Genomic DNA, 27182 nt, shown 5'->3' with positions numbered 1-27182 from the left:
ATAAATGTTGTTGCTTGGGGATAAATTTAAGTTGACTTTTCAGTTATGGAGCAGCTGCGGGATGAAAACTGGGAACCCAGGTGAGCACTTGCAAAAAATTATTTTCATGTATGTACCATTGCATCTATTGTACATCCTATATTTTTCTTCTTTTGTTTATAAATTATCTGTTGGGAGCAGCACGTGGGATCCTCCCAGACCGGGGCACAAACCTGTGTCCCCCACGTCGGCAGGCGGACTCCCAACCACTGCGCCGCCAGGGAAGCCCCAGGAGATAGGTTTTTAATAAATATTATTATTATTCATAAATTCTCTACAACGAAAGCATCCCTATTGCTGCACCTGGGTGCACTGCTTTCTCCACGTCATTCTTAGTATGCCATTGACTGGCACTTTGCTAAACACATGACGTGCATTAATTAACTCATTTAATCTCCACAACAGCCCTATGCAAGTTGGTATTATCTCCATTTCAAAGGTGAGGAAATAGGCATAGAGAGTTTCAGTAACTTACCACAACTACATAGTGGCAGAACCGTGATCAAACATGTTTCTTACTATAAAGTTTTCATAAACTTTCTATCTTAGGCTCCAGAACATAACACCCCAAGCTTCAGCACAGGTGGAGTTAGTGTAACTCTGCATAGTATATAGCATGACTAGTGAAATAAAAACTGAAATGGACCAACCTCTGGTCTCCAGAGGCTCAAAACCACAGGGACCCTCGGGAGCAGGTGAAGGAGGGAACTGTGAGCTGGGTGAAGGGTGAGTTGAAATGTGAATTCAGGTCTCTTTTTTAGGGAGAGGGGTGATACTTATCTTTGGAGCTGTGATCAAGGGAGATACCTTGTGGCTGGGACAGCTGGTGACCAGGTTGAGGAAGAAGGAAATTACCAGGAGTTCCTAAGTCAAGAAGTAAAATTAAGAGGCAGGTTTAGAGGGGAACTGAGGAATCCACAAGCCTAGAAGCACATTTTGGGGACAAGAAAATCCCGCCAGAATCTGAATGTTGCTCTAGTACTCAGGCCAGTCTTTGGCCAGAAACTAGTGAGAGTAAGCTACAGAGAAAAGCTGTTTTCTCTGATAATGATACTAACAATAGCTAATGTTTATTAAGCTTTGACTCTGTAAACACCCTGATTTATAAACACCTGAGACAAGAGGTTAAGTACACTGCAGTGGGGACGCAGTGGATCCTGCAGTGAGGATGCAGCACAGTAGGACTCAAACTAGGCTTTCCGGCTCCTCAGCCGGACCCGAATCACTGCCCACTGCTGCTCCTCAAAAACTCACCTGCCAAAATTTTTTTTTCTCCCCTTAGTTTTTTTTTTTTTTTTTTTTTTTTGCCGTACGCGGGCCTCTCACTGTTGTGGCCTCTCCCGCTGCGGAGCACAGGCTCCGGACGCACAGGCTCAGCGGCCATGGCTCACAGGCCCAGCCGCTCCGCGGCATGTGGGATCCTCCCGGACCGGGGCACGAACCCGTGTCCCCTGCATCGGCAGGCGGACTCTCAACCACTGCTCCACCAGGGAAGCCCGTCTCCCCTTAGTTTTATAACAAAAGCCCCCTATGGTTTTCAGTGTTCAGCCTTGCTTCATTTCAGAGTAAGAAGTTAAAATATTGTGGTCTCACCCTATCAGAGTAGATAGCAATTAGACCGAATTCTGCTCTAAACTTAGCTAGAGAAAGAAAAATCTGAGAACAGTGAATTAGGTCAAGAAGGATGCGAAGGTGACCAACTCAGCATTTATAAATCCTTGGGGAGCATCTTCTTAGAAAGAACCCCTCTTCCTAATTTCTAAGTTTGGTGAGTGTCTTGGCACCTCATACTTGGAACTCAGGTCTCCCTGGCAGAATTGAAAACCTAAATGCCCACGGGTGCAAAAAGCCACATTAAGGGGTGAATCAGGCTGGTTGGGGCTGGAGGGGAGGGGAAGCCTGTCTCCATCGCCACGAGGGCAGCAGCTCCCGGCTGCGAGCAGCTGAGTGTAGACTCAGTGATGTGAGGTCTTGTGACTTGGAAGAAGAAGCCAGACATCCTGGTTTTTAAGTGAACATTTGGGAGGTTGTTCTTTCAATGTTTCAATGTTTTCAACTGTCTTAATTTTTAAGCCATGTTAGGTCCGTCTGGAACCCCCAGGTCCTCTGAGTCATGGACCCCTCACTCCTGTCCCACAGCCAGTCCATGGTCATGTCCTGCCAAATGGATCTCAGTGTGCCTTTTTCATCCATCCCCGTTGGTACCATCCCACTTTATGCCTCCTTTTACTATATTTTGTCTACTTTCCTGTAAGTGGCTGCTCCGCCTACCTCTTGTGCTCCCTGAACATCTTTCACAGACCACCAGACCCCCGATTAAAAGCGCTCTGTGATTCTTGACTCCCACCTGCCCCAGTCACCCACTGAACTATGTCAGTCCCATTCAGGGTCTTCCATTCTAGGACACTGATCCACTTAATTTGCTTATCAGACCCTTTTTAATTTAATTTAACTTTTTGAGATATAATTGAGATACAGCATAGAGTAAGTTCAAGGTATACAATTCGTTGATTTTTTTTTTTTTTTTTTTTTTTTTTTTTGCGTTACGCGAGCCTCTCACTGTTGTGGCCTCTCCCGTTGTGGAGCACAGGCTCCAGACACGCAGGCTCAGCGGCCATGGCTCACGGGCCCAGCCGCTCTGCGGCATGTGGGATCTTCCCGGACTGGGGCACGAACCCGTGTCCCCTGCATCGGCAGGCAGACCCTGAACCACTGCACCACCAGGGAAGCCCCAATTCATTGATTTGATACACTTCTGTATTGCAAAATGGTTACCACTGTAGCATTAGCTAACATCTCCATCACGTCACATAATTACCATTCCTTTCTTACAGTGAGAGAACATTTAATATTTACTCTTAGCAACTTTCAAGTATACAACAGATACAGTATTAACCCCTGAAACTTATTCAACTTACAGCTGAAAGTTTGTACCCTGTGACTGACATCTCATTTCCCTCACCCTCCAGCCCCTGATAACCACCATTCTACTGTTTCATCAGTTTGGCCTTTTTAGATTCTACGTACAAGTGATATCATGCAGTATTTGTCCTTCTCCGTCTGACTTATCGCACTTAACATAATGCCCTCAAGGTCCATCTATGTTGTCACAAGTGGCAGGATTTACTTTTTTCTCATGGCTGAATGACATTACATTGTATACGTATGCCACATTTTCTTTATCCATTCATCTCTTGATGGATAGTTAGATTGTTTCCGTGTTTTGGCTCTTGTGAATTATGTTGCAGTGAACACAGGTGTGTGGATAATCTCTTCAAGATCCTGATTTCATTTGCTTGGGATATATACCCAGAAGTGGGATTGCTGGATCATATGGTAGTTCTATTTTTTGTTTTTTGAGGACCCTCCATACTGTTTTTCGTAGTGGCTGCACCAATTTATATTCCCACCAACAATGTGAAAGGGTTCCCTTTTCTACACATCCCCACCAACATTTGTTAACTCTTATTGATGATAGCCATTCTAACAGTTATGAAGTGATATTTCATTGTGGTTTTGATTTGCATTTCCCTGATCGTTAGTGATGTTGAACCTGTTTTCCTGTACCTATTGGTCATTTGTATATCTTCTTTGGAATATCTGACCCTTTTTAAAAATAGTTATCTAAGCTCCAGCAGAATACAGTATTTCTTCCTCACATGTCCTTTGCTTTCCCACTCTCCATGTCTTTGTTTATGCTGCAGCTTTCATCTAGAATTACTCTACAATTTCATCTAGAATAAGCACACAAACTGCCCCCCCCACACACACACCCATAACTACTGCATGGCAGGTACTATGTAAAGTACTGCGTGGTACAGGACTGGTTAAAATAGACATGGGAGCCCCTGTTTAAATACTCCGAGGACGCCCCCAAATGAAGGCTTGTCTGACCCCTCCAGGTATGCCAACTACCTCTAATGAACAGCAGTAGGCTTTGTTTACCTCTGTGCCCCACCTAACTATAGTTCAAGGTGGTGAGGGTATTATTTGGGCTTTTGTGTTGGCCCACACAAAAGCGCCTTGAAGGCTAGTAATATAGCTTATTCTTTCATTCCACCTTGTACACTGATTGCCAATAATTACTTGTTGAATGAGTGCATGAACCTGATACAAGAAGTAGCATGTGCAAAGAAAAAGGGAATGTTAATCATATTTAGCTGTCAGCAAGTGGAAGAACTTGCTAACAGTGGAGGTAGAAAGAAGTGAGATTAGACAGTGCAGAAGTTGTTGAGACAGTAGCTGATGATAGGGCATGAAAACAGAGTGAAGTGGATTTGAAAAAAGGAGGTTTTCAAATGACAGACTGAGGACAAAAGATCTCCACTCTGTTATGTAGGAAATAGTGTAGCATCTCCAAATATTAAAGGATTCTTATTCTGTATTTGGCTTAGTAATTTATATGTATGAAATCCCTCTTTCTTTTTTTAAATAACAAAAGTAAGATATAAACACAAGATTCACCTGCTGAGACCTTGAGTGCAGTTACCCAAGTTAGCAAGTGGAGCTTATCATAGATCTCTCATTTGGCTTATTCCCCACATCTGGTCAGTCCGGAGTTCTTTTGAATCTGCTTCCTATATCTCATCTCCACCTCCTGCTCTCCAGTCCCCCTACCACCTATCATTTCTTGCTCAAGGGCCTATGGAGGCCTCATCACTAACCCTTCTATTTCCCCCGCTCTCGCTCCTTCCACAAGCCCTCTGCAGGTTTCCAGAGGGCTCACCCTAGAATAAAAAACTGCTCATGACAATTTCCTGCTGTTATACTCCAGTGGCTCCAGAATAAATACTGAAGGTCTCTGAGTGTTATGTCAAGAACAGTACCGTCTGGCTTTGGATCTTTCCCTTGCTGCTGTCCATCCTCATCTTCTAAATCTCCATCCACTGTCACCGTCATTTTCATAGCAGTAGGCCCCACTGCTGCTGACTGGTGGCCAATGAAGAGATCATGGAGAACGGAGAACGTACACTTTGAGTCAATGGGGACACCAGAAGCTTCTGAGCAGTGCCAGGGAATCACAAGTGAGCCAGAGGGAAGGACCAGTGGTGTGGTGTCCCTTCTTTTGTAGTGCAGAAAGCCCCTAGCAGGGAATTTTCTTTTGGTCAAAGGGCGATGGAAAAGGACAGAATGTAGAGAAGGCTGAGATCTGGATCAGAGAAAAGGAGCTTCTAGGCTGTTCACTTAAGCTTTTAGAATAATTACAGGACAGGAATTACGTATCAGCTACTGTCTTGCTTTTTTTTTTTTTACGAAGAAGGTAAACTGATCAAATCATATGACTACCCAGTGAGGAATATACTGATTCATAAGGTGTTCTAAACTTATTCCTGGTTTCTAACTTTATTTTCTAAAAAAAAAAAAAAGATTTAAACTACTTACATTCAGCTGGAGGTTAGAATGTTGAACTTTCATCTTCCAGTGGGCATAGCACATACATTACCTTATATGTTCCTCTCTGTGACTCTGTAGAAGAAAGCCAGTGAAAAGAGACACAGAGAATGAATAAAAGAAGTGTATGAGTGAAAAAATACAAGAAGGAAGAGTAGCAGATTTTTAAAAAAATAATTAGCTTTAAAAATCTGAAACTTCTATGGAGACTAAAATGGTGCCAGTGAAGAAAAGAATGTAGAACAGAAGATGAGTTCAAAAAGAATGGCGTAGCACTTATGCAAGCAGTGGGTATTTTGTGTTTATTTTAAAATAACATCTTCCTTTTCATGTTGACTTTTGTGAGAGACCGTCACATCACATGGCTCCATTATTTGGTAAGGAGGGTCTGAACGTGTATTAGAATTGGGTCATATTTCTCCTCAGTATAAGGTATTGAGTTAGGTTAGCAAGACAGATACTTCTTAAAATTACATGTGACAGTGGTAGTAAAAAAAAAAAAAAAATTAAACACTAGATTGGTATTTTAAAATAATACTTAGGATTCCTGAGAGAACTTTCTACTTCAGGAGTAATAAAATAGAATTACTGTAATAATATGTAATTGAAGTCTACATAAATTGAGCTTCCTCCTTGGACCCTGTGTTACTGGAGGCTCTTTGGAGGTCTGTCCCTTGCTTCTCATCTGGACTCAGAGCATCATCCCTGCAGAGCCTTGTTTTAAGTGGACAATGTAACAGAGGGGCTGCTTCCATCTCCAAAGAGGAGATTATGGGCTTGGGGTCACCTTAGACATAAAGGAGTTTGGATTGAACTATAAATGTGATATGTTAATTATTTTTAAGCCAATGAGTCTTGCTCTAGACTAGCTATACAGAACTTTTAATACAAGGGTATGCAAAACTGGACTATAGCCCTGAGCCTAGCCAAGCGAGAGTGTCTGATTAAGATTACTGACCTCTGGAGAGGGGCAAGATGACATACCTATAAAGTTGGAAGCAGGGGAAAAAAAGGGTAGATTAATTTCAGAAATTGGGCTTTGAATTAGCATGGGGCAAAGGGAATCCAAATGGCTGACTTTCCAACAATAGGCCGAAAGGAATCTCCAGCTATAACTTGGGGTGAGTGGCCATCTTATGTCTCCATGAACCCTGATCAGAGGTTGAATAATCCTTCAAACCCAAAGGTGTAACGAGTTTCTGTTTCTATGGTTGGTTCATATTTTAGAATTGAAACCATGTTAAATAACTTGAACTAGACATGCTATTTCACAACTAAAATGAAATTCACATTTGGACCAACTTGCTTTAGGTTGTTGAACCTAAGTGGTCAGATGGAGAAGCAGATGTTACTGAAAAAATTGAACATATGAGGCCAGCAGTGTTGAAGACAAAGCTTTTCACCAAAAAAACCCAGTCTGTTTGACCCTTGATTGGTACCTCAGAGGAGACCAAGATGAACAAAGATGAGGTTGAAACCCAACCCAACTGTTATGAACAGCACCCCACACCCCTTTTGTCGAGGGCACAAGCTGTCCATTAAATGTGGGGTTAATTAAGTCACTGACAATACAGTCCTTGCTTGTGGACTCAGGAGAACGAGTTTGTGTCTTTCCAAGAGGCCTCCTGCAATCCTATAAACTCGTTTATTTCCAGCCTGAATCCTCCCTTGCTGCCTCCATCCTTTGGTCCCAGCCCCTGCTGGACATCTCAAGAGCGATGCCTCACTCATCACTCAGGCCTGAAGCATAACCCATCACCACCTCCCCTGCCTCAAGTGTTTTCCTGCTCATGTGCTCTCTGTCTTCATTCACTGCGTGGCCTCTTCTCCGGTGGGAACTTCTGAGTTGTCACTGCTCTTCCCTCTCCGCCCCTCTCTCAAGACATCAACCACTGAGCTTTGCTCACTCCATCTCACACTGTCCTTTTGTTCTGTGCCTTGGCCCTGGATGAGGCTCCTGTTACCTCTTGTCCTCACCTCAGCAGTGAGAGCCTGTAGATGTGTTTTCTTGTTTCTTCGCTCTCCTGTCAATTCTTCACACCAGAGTGAGATCTCAAAGCAGGAGTCAAATCCTGTTTATCCCCTCCTTAAAGACTTCCACTGATCCCCAGAGCTGGTAGTTACTCCCTTCTGAAATGACATCCTGGGCCTTCCACTTTTCATTTGTGGCTGGGTTCTGAGACTTCATATCAGCAAGTCTTACCCTGGCTGCACGTAAAATGCCAATGCCCCAGGCCCAGCACTGACCAACTACATCACAACCTCTGGGGTTGGATCCCTGGTGAGTGTAATGTGTAGCCCAGGTGAAGACACAGCCTGCTGCCCTACTGCCCACAGATGGGGCTCCTGGCTTCCATTCCACTGATGTGACTCTGTACCCAAGCTCCCAGCCTGTCCTCAGGCTGACACATGTATCAGCTTTGAGCTGTCTGTCATGCTACTCTTGCAACTGTTCTGACCTTGGTTTGAAGCCCTGGTCCCTCCTAGGACTGAGCTCTGCCTGGCCTCCATTCTTCTGCCTATGCCGTTTCTTAAACCTAGAAAGCCTTTTTCTGATCTGTCAAGATGCCATTCCTCGTAATGGGTCCAGTTTTAAATGCCACATCTCCCCAGTTAGAATCAGTCACCTCCAGCATTCCATAGTGCTTAGCATAGTATGTACAGCAAGGGGGCACTGGAAAACATTTGTTGAGATGCAATTACACGTTCCTGCAGACACATTCTAGCTGGAACTAGCCATACACTTACCGCAAATCAAGGCAAAACTGGAGCCCTTCAGTCGTTAGTTACAGAAAAGCAGATACATAGACCATTCAGCCTGGTCTGGTTTTGTTGTTGCTGGGTTTGGTTTTGTTCTTTTAAACCACTGGGTATAAAAGATCTGTTAGTTTATCATTGTTTTAAAAAACTATACGTTTATCATACTTCATAACAAACATATTTTTGAAATAACACTTGAACCTGAGAAGCATAGAACTGTAGCACCCTTTACTAAATAGCTCTGTGGAAGGGGACGCAGCACACGCCAGACACTAGTGTAATAGCCCCAACAAATACAACTCAGTTGAGAGGTGGCTGGCTTTGTTTCCTGTCTTGTAGTCTTTAAAGCTTTATAGCATCCAGAAGAGCTATTTCAATCTCAGAAGAGATTCATTTACAGGGACTTCTTTTGAAAGTGAAAATGTATTTGTGTCTATAGTAACTAGGAGGTGGAATGGAGTATAATGTACTCTCATAAGTGTTTGTGAAAAGGGGAATACTTGACAAAATCACTCTCAAGAATTTTAAATTAATCTTTTTTGCAAGGTTAACTTAGCTAAGACTAGGGCATCTTAGAATCTTCTAAAATCTTAAAAAGTGATTTTAATTTTTTACTCATCGGTATATAGGAAGTATTATTTATAAATACATATATATATATATATATATATTTCAACTACAATATTAACAACATTTGACTGTTTCCAGTTGCCCAGGCACTATTTCAGTTGCATTTTATCCACTGACTTGTCTTCTACATATAATAGCAATCTTCCATTTACTTTCCGTCTTTCACTTTCGGTTGACATGCAGTTCAGCCTCCCATCTTTAGTGTGAGGACCCCTAAAATAAGACTCACAAGTCCAAGATCGCAGTCCTTCCTTACCACTGTTTCTGAAACCTGAGTCAAATCTCTTTAACCTCTCTGAGATCTGTAAAATGAAAGGAGGGACCTGCTGGTCTCTGAGGTCCTGTCTCCATAATTTTATGAATATTTTACATATGTGTAATTTAAAGATCATTTAAGGATTTTAACATTTTGTATTCTGAAATATCCATCTATAAAATACATACCACCTATTTTTACAGATCAATGAATAGTTTAAAATAAAATTGTCATTTAACCACTGACCGGGTCACAAAATAGAACATTCCCAGCTTCCAGAATGGGCCCATGTGCCCCACCCCTGTTCACAAGGGGTGGGGCACATGGAGCTAACCACTAGTCTGTCTTCTGTGATAATCATTTCTTTGCTTTTTAAAAATAGTTCTACTATCTATGAATCCCTAAATTATAAGGTTACTGTTTCCCCTGTTTGAACTTCAAATGATGGCATCATATTATGTGTAGCCTTTTGTGATTTGTTTCTTAATATATTGTTTGTGACAAGTCTTCATGTGGTTGCTTGTAGCTGTAATTTGTTCACTTTCATATCCGTTGTATGAATATACTCCTGTATAGTCTGTTGTTGGTAGAGATTCAAGTTGATTCCATTTGGAATCTGTTGTGGAACTAATGTTGGATCATTGTGTGTGTGTATCTTCAACTGTATTCAGTAATGCCAAACTGTTTTCCAGAATCCTATAGTCTCCCAGCAATGTCAGAGCATTCCCATTGTGTCACGTCTTTGCTAACACTTAAATCTTTGCCAGTTTGTATAGGTTTTTGTAAAATCTTTAATCACTGAATTTCCTTTTTGACCACAGCATGTCTGATCCCAGTGAAACAATCTCCTGCTAACAAGAAAATCATCATCATCTTAGAGAATTTGGAAAAATCTTCATTGTCTGAGTTACTGGGGGACTTTTTGGGGCCTCTGGAAAATCGCAGCACTGAAAGCCCCTGTACTTTCCAAAAAGGTAAAGATGGTAGAGAGACCGTGCTGAGAAGCAGGCTGCTTTGAGATCCTTCTAATCTTTCTGTTTCCCAGAGCACATGTTATGCTTCATGGTCGTCTTTCTTTCACTTATTTGAACTTGACCCCTACTGTGGCTTGCTGAGGTTGGACTGTTGCTTTTGGTTTGTTTCAGGAAACAGAACGTCCGAATGTTATTACTTTCATGAGAACTGCTTTTTGTTGGGAACCATTGCCAAGGCCTGTCTCCAGGGCTCCGACTTGCTGGTGCAGCAGCATTTCCGCTGGGTACAGCTGCGGTGGGATGGCGAGCCCATGCAGGGGCTGCTGCAGAGGTTCCTAAGGAGGAAAGTCGTGAATAAGGTAACAAACCACAGGCACAGCCTATTGCTGGGAGAGGGGCCTTTAGTGTCAGGTGACCTAGGCTTGAGCTGTACCACTTACTGTGTGGCTTCCAGCAAATAAAATTTGGGGATATGCAAGGGTTAAATAGGATAATGCATGTAAAACCCATAGCAGTTTCTGGACTATTTTAAGTATTTTAAACAGCAAATAGGTTTTACTTTTTTTATTAACTATTCTCGAGGAGTCTCTCCAAGTTCTAAATGCTGTGGGAAACAAGATTAGAAAATTAATCACTCTTCTTAAGGAAAAGCTACTGCTTCCTTGGAGCCTTCATTATCCATCACTCAAGCTAGTTTTAATATTTGTTACAGTGCGCTATTAAAAAGTCACATAAAAAAAATTAGAAATCTCTATCTGTTGGCACATTTTCAAGAATAATAATCACTTTTAGTGATTTTTCAGAATAATAAAATATTCTGTATTCTATCAAGATAACAAAATTAATTCAGTGCTGACCAACTCGAGTATATCACTATTTAATATTCATAAATTGGGCCAGTAGCTGAGTGTCTGGGTGGACTTGAAATAAAAGAGCTCGATTTAGCAAGATTTTATCATTTAATCCCGCACAGTTGGGCCACACTTGGAGGACAGGATCTTCATTGTATCAGCACAGGATTTTAAGCTGTAGGTAACACAACACCCTACTGCTAGCTGCTTCACACACACAGAAAAAGGCTTTTTTCCCTTACATAACCAGATGCCTTGCAGTAGGTGTTGATGATGTCCATTCACACCTTTGTGATGTCAGGTCCCAGGTCTGGGTGAGTCTCTTGACCTCCCTTCAGGATTGCAGGTCTTTGGGTATCACGCCCTCACACAAACTTGTTCATAGGCAGGAAGCAGGGTGCTGTGCAGAGAGGGAACTTTGGCTTCCTTTGTCTCCTCCTTATCAAGGGGAAAGAATCTTTTTCTGAAACTCCCAGAAAGAAGATTTTCCCTGAATAGTTCATTAACCAGACTGGTTTCTTGTACACCTCTCCACCAGAGATCTTGGCTAGAACTACCTTCCCAAGACCAAAGCTCTCCACCAAGTTCCTGAACAAAATTCAGTGTCTGTTATGTTAGAGTGTGTGAACGTACATGCGTTTGTGGAGTTGGCGCCATGGGAGGCGGGTGGAGGGAGAAGTGTGGGATGGGAATGCGTTTGGTAATTCAGTGAACAGTGCCTGCTAGTGGTGATTTGCATTAGTATCTGAAATTCCTAATTGAATCAGAAATCCTCTGTCCCAAGCTCTGCTAAAGTCAGTTGCCTGGTCGTAAATATATTCTTCTGACCAAAGCACATCTGTGACCTCAACCAGTAGGAAGAAAGGGGAGGCAAAGACAGTCATAGGTATACAGCTTTTCAGATTATTGATACTTCCATTAACTTCATCACTATTAATATTTAAATCTTATTGCCAAAAAATTCACCTAAATAATTGCAAAAGATACCAGTTTTTTTTTCTTAAAGACTTTATTATTTTTAGAGCAGTGTTAGGTTTACAATAAAATTGAAAAGAGACTACACAGATTTCCCATCTACCTCTTGCTCCCCACACATGCATAGCCTCCTCCATTATCACCAGAACGGTGCCTTTTCTTATCAAAGAGGAGCCTACACTGACACGTCAAAATCCCTGGTTTACCCAAGAGAAAAACATGGAACGCTTCACGAATTTGCGTGTCTTTCTTGCGCAGGGGCCATGCTATTTTTCCTTGAAAGGTACATCTTACCTGGTAAAGTATACCTCCTTTTCCCTCCTCTGGCTCTGGTAAGCATAGTTTGAAAAGGATTGATTTTACTTATTTGGAAAGGAAAGTTCTAAGTTTCAGGCTCTACACTTCCCTCCATTGTGTTTGCGAATGGGCCAGTGGGGTGTGCTGTGAAGAATAGAAAGGGGAGGGGAGGTAATGCCTTTCATTTATCAGGAATCACTTCAAGTAGGTTAATAAAAAGGATTCCGGGGTAGGAGTACAATGGCAATGAATGACTCCTGCAAAACGCCAGAAATCTTGTAACCGCAGGATGGAACCAAATATTTGGGGGCACTTAGAAGCACACTGGCACGTGATCAAAATTACTTCTTCCAGCTCCTTCCAGGGATATAAGTAAGCAGACCTTTTTTGGACAATACCAGGCTTCTAGTATTTAATAAAAATAATTATACTTTCTTTAGTAGGAAATTAATATTCAGCTATTAATTGTAGCACATGATCTCATTCTCGCTGGAAGAGGATCAGAGAAAGTGGGAGAAATATGATTGTTCCTCTTTTGAAGAAAAGGGAAACTATGATAACAGATCCCAAAGCCTCATGTAACACAGTGATGTTACTTTAACGGAGCTGCTAGAATCACTGAACCACTCTTTCATTTTTTCTAGGCCAAATTCTATCCCTTCATGTAGGACATAAAAACATTCATGTATTATCCTCAGTCTTAATATCATAATTCCTTGGTAAAGTAGTGATTTATGTGAATCTGCTTTCTTATAAAATACAGAGTCAATTGCTGTATCTGACTTCTAAATATTTGAGAGATTTCTCCTCATAATAAATAAATCTTTGTCCTTTTGTGACCCTTCTGTACTACCAAAAAGGGACCTTTTATAAGATATAATTCAACTATTCAACTATAAGATATAATTCTCCCATTCAACTGTGTGTGTTATACAGTATTACTTAAAATTTGCACATTTTAAAATTTGAAAATATACTTCTTTATGCTGTCAGACCATTTTGATGAAGTTAGCATTTTAGCTGAGCCTTCCTTCTAGGGAAATTAGAAGTAATACAAGGTGAACATGCCACAGATCCAGGTATGCCATCTTATAACTTACCCAAAATATTCAAATATTTAATGTAATTTTAATTTCATTTATTCAGAATCCTTTTTTGAACACCTGCTATTTGCAAGACCTTGTGAGGAATTCTGTACACATGTGAAAAATGATTTCTTCCCGAATTGATGTTTAAGAATTCATCCAAGTAAGACACCTCATCCAGGGTGTCTTACTGCACTATCATGTCTGAATCCTTTCATTGCATGTAATAAGCTACAGATCTGTATCTGTATCTCGTGCTAACACACGTCATAGAGTATGTTATTACCTAGCCGTCTTCCAGCCACCCCAAGTGAAGGTTAAAATCAGATTTGGCTACAGTTTTGTTTTACAGTTTGAATTTTTATATTTTTAGTTTTGGAGTGTTCGAAACAAAAGGACAAGAAGCACTGTTCTAAACCAAGCCCCCGTCTTCCCCCTCCCTGTCTCTAGTTCAGGGGTCAGGTGCCCTCTCCCTGCGACCCCGTGTGCAAGACGGTCGACTGGGCCCTGGCTGTCTGGCGCCAGCTCAACTCGTGCCTGGCCCGCTTGGGCACACCGGAAGCACTTCTTGGGCCAAAGTATTTCCTGTCTTGTCCTGTAATCCCAGGGCATGCCCAAGCGACAGTGAAGTAAGTGTCATTGATCCTTCTTTGCCTATTTAAAGTAGAGCCCTGGCTGATTGGGAATGTTTGGGGGTGAGAAAGCTGAAGGGGCCACCTTGTGCCACCTCTTGTCATGAACACGGAAAGCCAGTGCCCTGTGCTCCTGTCACAGGACGACCATGACTCGTGTGGTGGGTACTTCCTAAGGAAACTATTTTGCTAAGACTAGATAGATCCCAATTTCCCTCTGTTCACAAAACTTTCATCAGACTCATGTGTGGCTTGCTGGGCAGTGTCTCCTGGGGAAGGCCCACATGAGACATTAGGTCAGGTATCCTGTAACCATCCCCCTACCCCACCCCCCAAAAAGCCCACTTACATTCTGTTGATGAATTGAAAATCTTCCTCTTTTATTAATGAGACTTATGTACTTACTGTGTTTTAGAGCAGCTTATGAAAACAGACATATATACAGTAAGGTTAATGAAATAGAAAATTAGAAGGAAATTGAAAGGAGGAAAAAATTTGTCACCATCCAGCTTACTTTAGTAAGGGTTCTGTGATTCGCTGTTAGATTTGATTCTGTACTTTTTGGCATCCTGGACAGAAATCTATTTTGGAAAGCAGGGTATGCAGATAATATGTCTTCTCTATTGTAAGACAAACTATCAGTTTAATAACAGCTAATTGAGGGAACACAAGAAGTGCTATATTAAAAAGTATACAGCAATTTCTTGTTAAAAAGCAGAAATACATTTATTCATTTAATTACCCCTTTCTTTATCAGTATCATGAGTAAATTTAAGCCTTTTTTTTTTTTTTTTTTTTAACATTCAGAGCCTCAAGATTCTTAGGAACCAGTTTTGGCCTTTACTTTCTGCTGCATGGTCATTGTCAAGAGCTAGAGGCTCTGAGATTTTTACCTTATCTGCAAGCTGACAAGTTAGCCTGCCACATTCAGGATGTGGCCTCTGACCCAGCACTTCATCACTCAGCACAGCCACAGCCTAGGCTTCATATTTGCATTGGTTTCCCTACCTCCTCAGGCCCTATGGGGTGATGCATAGCAGCCCAGGTGGATGCTGGCTTTGCATCAAAGCTGTGGAACTGTGAGCTTGGGAATCACCCAGTTTTCTAACGGGGATGCTGGCAAATCTGCCCACGCTTTGCCCAGGAAGGAAATATAACTTTCATTATAGTCAGGAAACAAATCTACCCTCTGCTCCAGAAGGAGACACTGTCTCTGTCTTTCCAAGTCGGTTTACGATACTAAAAAAGCCTTGAAAAGATAATCCAGAGCAACAGCTGACACAAGAGGTACAGAAATGCCATGGAGAGTTATCTCCCAACAGCCCTATTAAGGAACTGCCTTTTAAAAAAAATTATATATTGTTTTAGCTAAAGCTTATATCATATTTCCCTTCAGCACCTTTAGGAGTACTTTTTTTTTCCTTTGTACTTTTTTTTTTCCTGAATTACGTGTCACTAGACATTAACAAAGCAGCTGACAATAGATGCTTGATACTGAGTAAATAGTTTTAACGGTCTTGAAAGGCTTATGTCAGTATCTAATAACTTGGAAAACTTTCCTATTCTGGGAGACGGAGTTCTGTCTACAGCCTTTAACTGTATTAACTGTTTTTTAATGCTGCAACAAAGTGTAATCTTTTTTGAAGGAATTTTGATTGGCACTGAGTGCTCCACATTTGGGCTGAAGTCCCGCAGCAGCTACAGCTATAATGCAAAGAGTCCACCTGAGGCCATGGCTGGTTGATCCCATCCCCTCTCTACAGGGCTCACCCACCACATGTAGACGCTGAGCCCCTGCCTTGGGGCAGGCAGATTTAATTTGCCAGGGATCATAAAATGTATCCCAATTGCAGAAATACTAAAATACAATATATGCGTCTTATTAAGGAAAATGGCAAATAAGTTTAAGCTATTTAGACACAGACTTTCAGGAAATCTTTTTCCAGACTTCTTTAGTCTATAAAGTTTTCCATGTATTTTTTCCCTTTCCATATATTTAATTTTATTTGTGCATTCATTTATTCAACACTCCAGGATCTTATAAAGAAAAAGACGAGAGACATGTTAGCAGTTTCATTTGAAATACATTGTATATTTAAGGCAAATTCAAACTACTTTGGTGTTGGATAATTTCACGTATTCCAAAATGACCTGGGAAAGGTAGCCTGTCCATAGAAACACTTAGGTCTTGTTTCACAGTCTTCCAGCCTGTTCCCCGTAGAGTTGTGTGTGATTCCTGAGAGGCTTGGTCCTAACTGTGAAACCCACTCCTCTCTCGGAAGGTGGATGTCTAAGCTGTGGAATGCTGTCATTGCACCCAGAGTTCAAGAAGCAATATTGTCAAGAGCCTCTGTGAAAAGACAACCCAGCCTTGGGCAAACAACTAAAAACCCTAGCCAGGGACAGCAGGCTGTGGTTAGAGCTGCTCTCAGCATCTTGCTTAATAAAGCTGTTCTGCATGGCTGTCCCCTCCAGAGAGCAGGTATGTGGGTTCATGCTGGGAGGAGAGGAAATTCACACTCTTATGTAATGCTTGCTTGAATTTGTCTTTAGGGCACTCTATTTTCTCTCTTTGTAATGAGAGAAATTATCTCCATGTAATAGATGTTGCACAACACAGCTTTAGAACTCTCTCTTTTTTCATTACTGGCTCATGTTTAAATACCAGACTTCAAAGTAAAGTTTGCTGGTTGACAAAATGCCTGCTTGGGTATTACAAGCCTGTGATTTTGAAGAGGCTATTTCTTTAAGTATTAGAAACGTTGGATTTTACTTGACTCTGTGAAACTGCATTATTGCTTCTGTCCTTTTGACAAAACATGGTTTCTGTTATTTCAGAGCTAGACCAGCATACAGCTGATTTCAAAGGAGGAAGTTTCCCTTTATCCATAGTTTCAAGTTACAACAGTTGCAGCAAGAAGAAAGAGAGCGGTGCCTGGAGAAAGGTGAGCACCAGTCCTCGCAAGAAGTCTGGCCGGTTCTCTTCACCCACCTGGAACAAGCCGGACCTGAGTGAGGAAGGTAAGGGGGGCAGGCATGTCACCCACACGTATGTGGGCATCCATGAGGTGGTTTCTGAATGCAAACGTGCTTTATTTTTATCACTCTGCATTCAACAAAGCAAAATTCTGAGTATTTCAGATGCATATTTTCATGGAATAAAACACGTGGTAGTTACACTCCAAAAATATCTGAGAGCCCCCTATCTGAAAAAATAATCTTTCATACTAGAATTCTGAAATTACATTTAATCTTTACCATGTTAATGGTCATTTGCTTTTTATTAATTTGATTTTCTTGGGATGCACACAATTATATTTATGTAATACAAATTGACACATAAAAGGAAAGAAATATGCCAACATGCATTCCTAAGCCAACCTTAAATTTTTAGAAGAATGTGTTATAGATGTATTTGATACCAGTTCAAGGTCTTTACAAGTGAGTCAGCTTTACACATTTTTTTCATACATGGGATGTACTGTGTACCAAGTTTTATTCTAAGCACTGGAAATAGAGCAGTGAAAACAGGAGATAAAAATACCTCCCCTCATAAAGTTTACATTCTAATAAATTATTAGACCTCTTCCTTTTGGCTTTGATAGTAGCATAATCAATTGTACAAATTTTAAATGTCCTCCCTAAAGGCAATCATATTTGAAAAGATGTTCCAACCTCATATGCATTGTGGATTTCTGTTAGGTGTAATTTAGGTCTTCAAGAGCCCCCTTGCACCCCAAAATGTTCTTTTATGTAATTTTATGGCAAGTTGACAGCAATGGGGGTTGCTAAATAAAAGAATATGATGCCTAAAATCTTATCTTTCTTAAAACAGAAAAAGTTGCTTTTGTTATTATATTTTTATATTGAAGCATGTATTGATTTTTAATAAAAATTTAATATGGTTTTAACCATATCAGTACATGCCAGAGTTTTGTAATTACCCCAAGTATGTGAAAATAAATTGTGAGCACTTTTTTAAATGACTGAATGGACAGTCACTGAAAAAAAATATAAACTCTCATTGTAAAGGTAAGTTTTATGTATTTATAATGGGATACATTCTGATCCCAAAGGCTTGCCCTTACTTCCTAAAGTTAGAGTGTTTGATTCAGGGAATAAAGTCATGAGACTCTAGCCCCCCAGTAGAGCACAGAGTCTCCCTCAGGCTGAACAAGGATTATGTATCTGTAACAAGGATTATACCTTTTACCTGTTTATCCCTTGAGAGTATCCAAAAGAGCTCTACGATGAGGATTATCATCTCCATTTACAGAGAGCAAAACTGAGGCTCAGAAACCCTTGGTTACCTGCTCGAAATCACTTCTACAAACGGGGTTCTGCAATCCATGTTTTCGTTCCTGGCGAGTCCAATGCTGTTTTCTTCAGTCTGTGCCACTCATAATAATCCATCACACTCAAAGGAGGACACCCATGCAGGCTTTTCACTGTATCATTTCCAATTTCATTAGAATTCCTATAGGGTTCAGGACCAGCTGCTTTCCTGAACAATAAGCATTGTCAATATATAGCAATACTTTAGAGTTGACAAACAAAATCCATAAAGTGAATATGAACTTAAAACAATATTATGGAAATAAATCTAACTTGGCAGACTGTATCAGGCAAAATTGAGTTATAAATTATTTTAAATTCATTTATATTTTTAAAATAATTATTAGTTGTACAGCTATTGGATATATCAAATATTCTTTGAAACATGAAAACTTTGATGAATAAAATTGTGTGCAACCATAGTTTACACTGACTTCAATGCAGAGATTTATAAAATGCATTGGCCAGTGTTTAGGTGCATGAACCACTGATTGGTTAAGGACCAAAGGTGGACATGCCTCTAGTTTTTAATATTTTTTATAATAGTAACTTTTTCTAATAATTACATTTGATATAAAAATTATTACAACAGGGCTTCCCTGGTGGCACAGTGGTTGAGAGTCCGCCTGCCGATGCAGGGGACACGGACGGGTTCGTGCCCCGGTCCGGGAAGATCCCACATGCCGCGGAGCGGCTGGGCCCGTGAGCCATGGCCGCTGAGCCTGTGCGTCCGGAGCCTGTGCTCCGCAACGGGAGAGGCCACAACAGTGAGAGGCCCGTGTACCACACACAAAAAAATTATTACAACAATGTTTGGGTTGATTTTTTGACATCATTGGTTTAAAAAAAAAAAATAGAACCCTTTTGCATTCCATGCAGACCACTATGGAAACTCATAAAATTTAATAAAGACACAGCCTTTTTCTTTCCTGACCTAAACCAAGGCTGAGGGGTTGGTCATAGGCTTCTGGAGAGCAGGGCCCAAGGCTGTACACTTACATGGTAATTAGGGGAAACCTACTAGTCATTGCTTTCTGACAATAATGACGAAAGTATGGATGAGGAAACATACAGAGATTCTTTGATGATCTGCTTTTAATCAAGATATATCAAATTCGACTTACTTTTCAAAATCATTCTTTAGAGATTAATCTGTGCTAGCACCATTCGTACAATTTTACAATTAACTCAGAAGCAACTGTGTTAATGAACTTATAAAATTTAGAGTGTGTACTATAGAAACAGACCTTTTGAGTCTAAAATGGTTTAGTGTTTCTCAAAGTTTTTTGATCATAACCCACAGTGAGAAATAGAAATATATTTACACACAAACCTGTGCATTTGCATGTATCTATAACTGATACAAATTTATGTATTTACTGCAACCTGCGCAATGTGACATTTCCTATTCTATTTTTTAAATGGGTTGAAATACGCAGTTTGAAGAACATTGGTGTGATATGCAGTATTTGTTTTAATGCTGTGACTTTTTGTATACTGTTCCTATTTTGTTTTCCATAAAACGCTAAGCAATTAAAAGTTAAATTTTTACACACTAAGGCCACCCACACTGTAATATATCATGGGGCTCAGACATCAAAAACTGCTCCAGATCTACATAGTCAGTAACTAGTCAGTAACGTTGGAAGGCAAACAAAGGGAGAGAAAGGGAAATTACCATCATCAAAAGGCATGTATTAACCCCTTTTTAGGTACTTTGAGAACAAAGGCCTAAGGATGTGGGGACTTGACTGGTTAGAATAGGGTCCATTGATGAAAGCAGAGTTGAGGATTCCTGAATTGAGCCTCAGGTGGTGTGAGTTGTACTGTCTTTAGTCATAAATATATCAATACATGAGGTTGTTGGTCATTCCCTGACCTTCCACAGGGCTTCAAAAGATGGATTTAATCCAAAAACAATATGAAAATACAGCAGAGTCCATAGCCTGTTTCTTTTAAATGCAGAGTTCAAGATGCACAGGGACATTCTGTTGAAATGATTACATTTTTTTTCTTTAAACAGGTATCAAAAATAAGACTATATTACAGCTGAATTGTAACAGGAATGCTTCTCTGTCAAAACAAAAGTAAGTTTCCCTTGTAGATTTAACTCATAACAAACAATACACATTCTCATTATTAGTCTGTGCAACTATTACACTGTTAATTTTTTAAAAAGCAAAAGGTAATTAAATGCTAGTATTAAACTGAAATCTAATGAATGAATTTCTAAAAAAAAAGTTTCTTAACAGAAAGCCTGTTTTGCTTTTAGTTTGTTAAAAGGTTAGAAATATCACTGGCTTCATTTTGTACCAAATTTGATAGTTATTATTAATGCATTTGACAAAGATATGGTAACATCCTGCATTTGTGAACTTTTAAACAGACTTTTAGATGACTGTTCTTTTTTTTTTTTTTGCTGTACGTGGGCCTCTTACTGTTGTGGCCTCTCCCATTGAGGAGCACAGGCTCAGCAGCCATGGCTCCCGGGCCCAGCTGCTCCGCGGCATGTGGGATCTTCCCGGACTGGGGCACAAACCCGTGTCCCCTGCATCGGCAGGCGGACTCTCAACCACTGCGCCACCAGGGAAGCCCCGTTTTTTGTTTTTTGGGGTTTTTTTTTAATGATAGATTTACAGAAACCTAGCATGACTTATTGTTTTTCTTATGTCGCTCCTAGGGAATTGTTGATTATACCTCCAAACTTGTAAGCAAGCTGAAATAAGGAATTATTTATCATAGAATAAAAATGCTTGTTAGTTTGTAAATAGGTCCCCAGTGTAGCCCAGTAAATTGTGTGCTCAGTCACTTGGCAGGTAACATCTAGGACCCTGTGCCCTGGTTCACAGAATTACAGAAGGGGGTCATTGAATCTGCATCACATGCTTGTTTCTGCCGGGTCCACTGTTAGATCTGTTGTATTCAATAGCCTATATAATAATTGTAATAACTCTTATGTTGTAGGTATAAGGAATTGGTTAGAGAGAAGGGAACCCAGGAACTGAGTGAGGACAAAAAGAAAACCTGACCTCTGGTCATATTGCTAATATGTGGTAAATTCATATTTACTCCATTATCACACTGCCCCCTGCACACAGTGTCTTAGCTTTATCTTTAGAGACAGAGAAGAAGAGGGAAGAGTAAGACCGGAATGTTTTAAGTGAAAGTAGATTTCTTTGTGTAATAAAGTTTTACCCTACTGAGAATTTTAAGTGGGAGTTTTCAAAATCCAGTGGGAGTGGGTTGTTGTGTAAGTGACATTGATGGATGCCTTTAAAGGATGTTAAAATCTTTTTAGGTCTCTAGAGAATGATCTATCATTGGCGTTGAATTTGGATCAAAGACTCTCTCTGGGTTCGGATGATGAAGCGGATCTCGTCAAGGAACTTCAGAGCATGTGCTCCAGCAAATCTGAATCTGATATCAGCAAGGTAAGCAGGACGCTTGGGGGAGGACATTGAATGGTTCCACCCAGCAGCCGAGAGACTTCTTAGAGCCACATCATAACTCTCACTCCCTGACAGAAATTCCTTATCAAATAGCATGTTAATGCTCCAAATCAGAGCATCCCTTACCTTGCTTAGAAAAGCCCTTTCTTCCAAAATACCCCTTCTACAATAAGGGAGCTCTATTTAGCACAGCTTCTCTGAAAAACCTGAAGCGGAAATTGCATATGTTAATTGCGTTACCACAAATTACACCAATACATCCTTTTCATATTCCTAATTTTGGCCCATAAGTCACCAGTCAGTAAGAGAGCATTACAGCAGCCTTGTGTTCTGGATAGAACGGCAACTTTCCTTACAAATAAAAAAAAAAAAGTGGCCTGTGTAATTTGTTTAGTCAGAGTCTTCAAGCTGTGAAATTTGAGACCCAAATATGGAAATCAGTGACCCAAAATCTCGAAGCATTAACAGCATCAAGTTCAACCTGTTTTGGCACCCTGATATCTGCACAAATTTGACCAAACTTCCTTGATAAATGCCTTTTACTTGAAAGGGAGCATAAGAAGGTAGTTAGAACTTGTGCAGCTTCCACCCAAAGACTCACCTATTGTATTTAGATAGTCATAATCTCTGGACAAAGTAGAACTGACTAACTTATTTAATGTTGCTGGAAATGAGTCGAAATACTTAACCTCTGGAAAAATAAGGTAACAATGAAAATCTTGCAAATTTTATATCCTTTCATTTTGTGCCAAGTGGTTTTTTTTAATAGGGCTTATCTGGTTGTCTTCTTCTGACTTTAAAAGACTTTTTTCTTAGAGGCTATTTCTCATGCATTTGCCATTAGTTTCACATGAAGACTTCAAGCCTTCATATGAACATTATAGGACTTAAAGGTCTGTTCTGTAGAGCTTCTGACAGTAAGAGAAAGATCACACTTCTGTTGTGGGTTTTCCACAGTGACTTGATAAACTGTATATTTTCCAGATTGCTGATTCCGGGGATGATTTAGGGAGGTTTGATCGTTCAGGAAACAACCCTGCATTTTCAGCAACTGTTAATAATCTAAGAATGCCAGTGTCACCAAAGGTAAGTGTCCCCTTTCCCTCCAAAATGGGACAAAGAAGGATTGTTGTGGAATTTGACTTCACAAATCTTTCAGTGTGCATCACAGGTACTTTTAAACCATAGTTGGGAAATAAATAGGATAAAGGCAAAAGTGTTCACTAGGTAATCAAGGTTAGAAAAATTATTGTTTGGATAATAGCTTGAAAGAATCACATAGAAAAGCATTCTTTTTCCTTCTATTTGATTCCAAAATTTTGGGTGTCCTTTCCATTTGTTTATGCCGAAACTAGAACTAATGTAACTTTCTGTCTTTTGTGCTGTATTTTAAAATGGGATATTGACTTTCATTTGAGCACTATTTTGGAAAATTGGAGTAAATTTTAGCAAAGTGCTGAGTGATAACAAAGATCTACACACACAAAAAATCTCATTCTGGTTTACTTTAACTTGCCATATCATGCATGTTTCAGTGAGAGACTTTTCTTTTCTTTAAAAACAAATCAGAATGTAAAACAGAAGAGCCAGGATTCCAACAGAGTTCCTTAACCTCTTGAAATAACTTATACGATTGGTTAATAAATGCCCAGAGTTGAGATGGCCCAGCAGGTACTCCTGGGTGAACAGAAACAATAAAACTACTTCTTATCCGGTAGTGATTTTATGAGGATGCATATTTTGTAAGAGGCATTTAGTAACATGTGGTTTGCTCACCAAGCCATGTCCATTGTGGTTCACATCCTGTTCTCATCCCCTCGCATGGCAGCTGACACAAACCTGTTGGCGGGGGGAGTGCAGAAAGCAGACTCATAAAGTCAGCCTGGTGAGACTGTTACATTATTAACCCTCCTCTGATCACCGGACAGCCCTGGGCTCCCCTGCCCCTGCTCTCTCACGGCTTCTTCCTTAGGTTTCAGTCCTGATTAGTCACGCGCGAAGCTGTGTGAGCCTGTGTGTGTTGGGGGGAATATTAACAAGGCTGAGTTCTTGTATAAAAAATATATAACATGATGATCTGTGAAGAAGAGCATGACCTGTCTGGCTTATAGTATTTGCTTTTTTCCCCCAATTGGGAACAGTTTAGAAGCACAGCAAAAGCATAGTTTGGAGAGCAGGTAAGGGAGGATGACTGAGGAGGTGACCTGGGGTCCCTGCAGAGAATTCTGGCTGGAAAATATTTGTTCAGGAGCTGTGTTTCAGAACACCTTTCTTGGGCCTCCAGGACCCCTCTTCAGGATTCCTTGCGCAGCAGTCAGTGGGAAGGGGTGCGATGAGCCACTCTCTGTCCACAGGGCCCAGTCACTTTCCTACATAAAAAGGTTGACTGGTAGTGACTGGCAGCTGTTGTATAATGAAGACAGTTCTGTACCTCTTTTTCTCTGTCACAGGACCATATTGGGTTGCTACAATAAGGTACTGTCCAGAAAAATAGTACTGAAAGTAGGCTAAGCTTTGTTTTACAAGGGACCTTTTAAAAAAATGGATCATTTTATACTTTCTGGGCTCTTCAGAAAGAACCACAGAGTTGTTTAAATGTGCGGTTTGATGCGGTATTAGGAGGAAAGCTGCCCCCTATTGCTTTGCCCACTGAACGCATTGTGAGGACTGCTCCCCGTGGCTACATGTTCTTCTCAGAACCTGCCAGCAGAGGGTGAAGTATACTCATTTGGCATTTGCCAGCCTCCTGAGAGCTTCACAGGCTCATACCTCTTCTACGGTGAAAAAGTCAGCGAGCATTTCTTGGTTAGATGCCCAGCCTCTTCTATTATCAGGAAATAATTCCCTTTAGAAGTAAGAGCTGTCTGTGTTAGTTGAAATCACTTTCTCCTATGCGGCCAGAGAGGGGCCCTGTTAATCAGGTAGCATGTCAGCCAGCCTTCTTAAAACAAACAAAAAACCCATATTTACATAAATACAGATTTAAATCATCAGGAGAGTAGATACTAATAAATGTTTTCTTCTCATTAAGATGCAAATTAAACTCCCTAAAGCAGAAGTTCTCATTTTGGTAGCATAATGAAATCCACTTGAGGATTTTTTTCTCCAATCCCCAGTACCTAGACCACATGCCTTAGAGGTTCTGCTGTAATTGGTCCAAGGTACAACCTGAACGTTGGGGTTTTTAAAAGCTCCTTGGTGATTTTCATGTGCAGCCAGGGCTTAGACCCGCTCTCCAACCCATACCTCTGATCTCTCATCCTCCTTATTTTCCACCCCATTTCTTTCCAAATATGTCCTTAAACTTCACATAACTTATTTTTACATGTAATTTACTATTTTAACAACATACCCTACACCTCCCCATGTCTATCTTCACCCTTCCTTCTTCCCATGGAACCCTTTCCTCTTCACCTGTCACAGCCCATACTCACTTGAGTTCAGTTCTGCGACCTGGCAAACATGAAGTGAGGCCTACCCAAGTGAACTCAAGATCAGGGAAAACAGCATGAATAAAAGGTCTTATCCCAGCATCATCACTCTTACCTATCCAACTCTGGTTCCTCAGGGGCAAAATGAGACCTAGACCAGGCCCAGAAGAGTTCTGAAACACTAGAAAAACAAGAGCATGCAGTTTCCAAGAATGGAAGATCTTGAGCTCCTTAGTCAGAGAATTGCTACGCAGGAACTTTAATTCACTACAACAGAAGCTCCATCAGAGCCAGCATGGTGCTCTTTTACGTTCTCTACTGTAAGCCAAGCACCTAGAACAGTGTTTGTCTTGTAAACATTCAAAATGTGTTGAGTAATAGTCTAATTAGATCTAAAGGCAGAAAAATTAAGTGACGTGCTCAAGGTGAAAGAGTTGAATTGTAGAACTGCTTAGAAATGGTTGGAGTAGTCCAATTTGATTTCATACAGCTCCAGCTGGTGAGGAGACTCCAGGTTCTGGCACTTGATTCACTGACTCCTGTGTCTAGCACTTTTGTGATACCACAAAGGACCTAATGAAAATCAGCCAGTGGGTCTATAAGACATTAAGCATTCAGCTTCTCCCCTCCATTGTCTTTTGTTCATTTTTTCATGAGAACTTAAGACAGAAACTCCTACATGCGTGCTCAGGGACAGAGAGGAGGAAGTTAGGAACAATGTCAAACTGACAAGCTATTTTGTTTGCCTTTCTTACAGGAGGTCAGTCCTCTCAGCAGCCATCAAGCGACTGAATGCAGCAACGGTAAATCAAAGACTGAGTTGGGTGTTTCAAGAGTTAAATCTTTTCTTCCTGTTCCTAGAAGTAAAGTCACCCAGTGTTCCCAGAACACCAAAAGAAGCAGCAGCAGCAGTAATACAAGGCAAATAGAAATAAACAATTCAAAAGAAGATTTGAAACTTACACAAAAATGAACAAGCAGAAAAACCTAACAAATAGGCCTGCCTACAATATTCTCATTCTTCTGTATATTTCACACAGAAACCAAGGACAACAAGATGTAAATACCTTCAAATGAATCAAATGTTTTCACTGCAATATAAAGTATGAGTGCAGGACCACTATTCAGTTTTTTGTAAAATGTATTTATAATCAACATTTAGGGTTTTTTTTTCAGTTCTGTAGGATTGAACTGCAATACCAAGAAGTTATACCCACTTTTCAAGTAGTTTTATAATAGAAAAGTCATAATAGTTTTACTCAAGATGTTCAGGGGTATTAAAACAACTGTCTGTGTACTGTATATCTATATATATGTACATATGTATATTTAAGAAAGCCTGAATCATTGCATACTACATGTGTGCAACATTGGCTTAGATAACAGGTACCATTTTAAAGAGATCATAATTTTATGTTCACTTGATGAGAAATGACTAGAATGGGGCAATAACAAATCATTTCTCAACAGTTACTTTTCTTAAAAGCCATATTAAGTATTTTTAAGTATTTTGCCTGTTAAAATTCTAGTTTCCAGTTTTAAATCTTTTAATGGTTGCATCATGTATATTTATGCTTATGAATTTGCATTATGACTCCTGTAAAATATGAAATTATATAATGCAATAAAAAGTGTTATCTTTCTTAACAAAAGTTTTATACCTAAGTGGATATAAAAAAAAAGTTAATGCTTCAATAAATGAGACTTAACTCCTCTTCAATTCTAGTGGCACAATGGATAATATTTTCTAGGCGGTTTGTTTCACTAATGAAATGACTTAAAAAGTTAATATGCCTTGACACCAAATAAAATATTGAATTAGTGAAATAATTTTGCTGTAGTTTCTGTCTATTGCTCTTAGTAGTTTATCCATGCAAAAGATATTTGTGTTCAATTAAGGACATTTATAAAACTGGTCCTCCATGTTGGTATTTCAGTAGCTATTCAGAGAAAGACTCACACTTGTTAGAAAGTATTAGTTGGTTTAAACTAAAATAAAACATTTAGTGAAGCTCTAGGAATTAGGTGCTCATTGAAAAAAATTTTTCATACATACAAAAAAAAGTATAATTTTATA

At 40.1% G+C, this 27182-nt stretch overlaps 1 protein-coding gene across 4 annotated transcripts in view; it reads left to right on the top strand.

The window, feature by feature from the left end:
• CTTNBP2 (cortactin binding protein 2) overlaps positions 1-26920 on the top strand; it is a 188890-nt gene extending 161970 nt beyond the window's left edge. For all 4 annotated transcript variants that reach the window (XM_082632187.1, XM_082632186.1, XM_082632185.1 and 1 more), the window contains 9 exons: positions 9898-10050; positions 10222-10409; positions 13709-13887; positions 16173-16372; positions 16729-16911; positions 20249-20312; positions 21524-21656; positions 22659-22760; positions 25863-26920. In XM_082632187.1, the coding sequence (XP_082488313.1) occupies positions 9898-10050; positions 10222-10409; positions 13709-13887; positions 16173-16372; positions 16729-16911; positions 20249-20312; positions 21524-21656; positions 22659-22760; positions 25863-26078 (1418 nt within the window). In that variant the 3' untranslated portion in view covers positions 26079-26920. The remainder of the gene's footprint in view (positions 1-9897; positions 10051-10221; positions 10410-13708; positions 13888-16172; positions 16373-16728; positions 16912-20248; positions 20313-21523; positions 21657-22658; positions 22761-25862) is intronic.
• The last annotated feature ends 262 nt before the right edge of the window (positions 26921-27182 follow it).

This window comes from Mesoplodon mirus (genome assembly GCF_964341445.2).
Source record: "Mesoplodon mirus genome assembly, chromosome: 9".
In the NCBI taxonomy this organism is placed as follows: domain Eukaryota; kingdom Metazoa; phylum Chordata; class Mammalia; order Artiodactyla; family Ziphiidae; genus Mesoplodon; species Mesoplodon mirus.
This window is presented reverse-complemented; position numbering and strand designations above follow the sequence as displayed.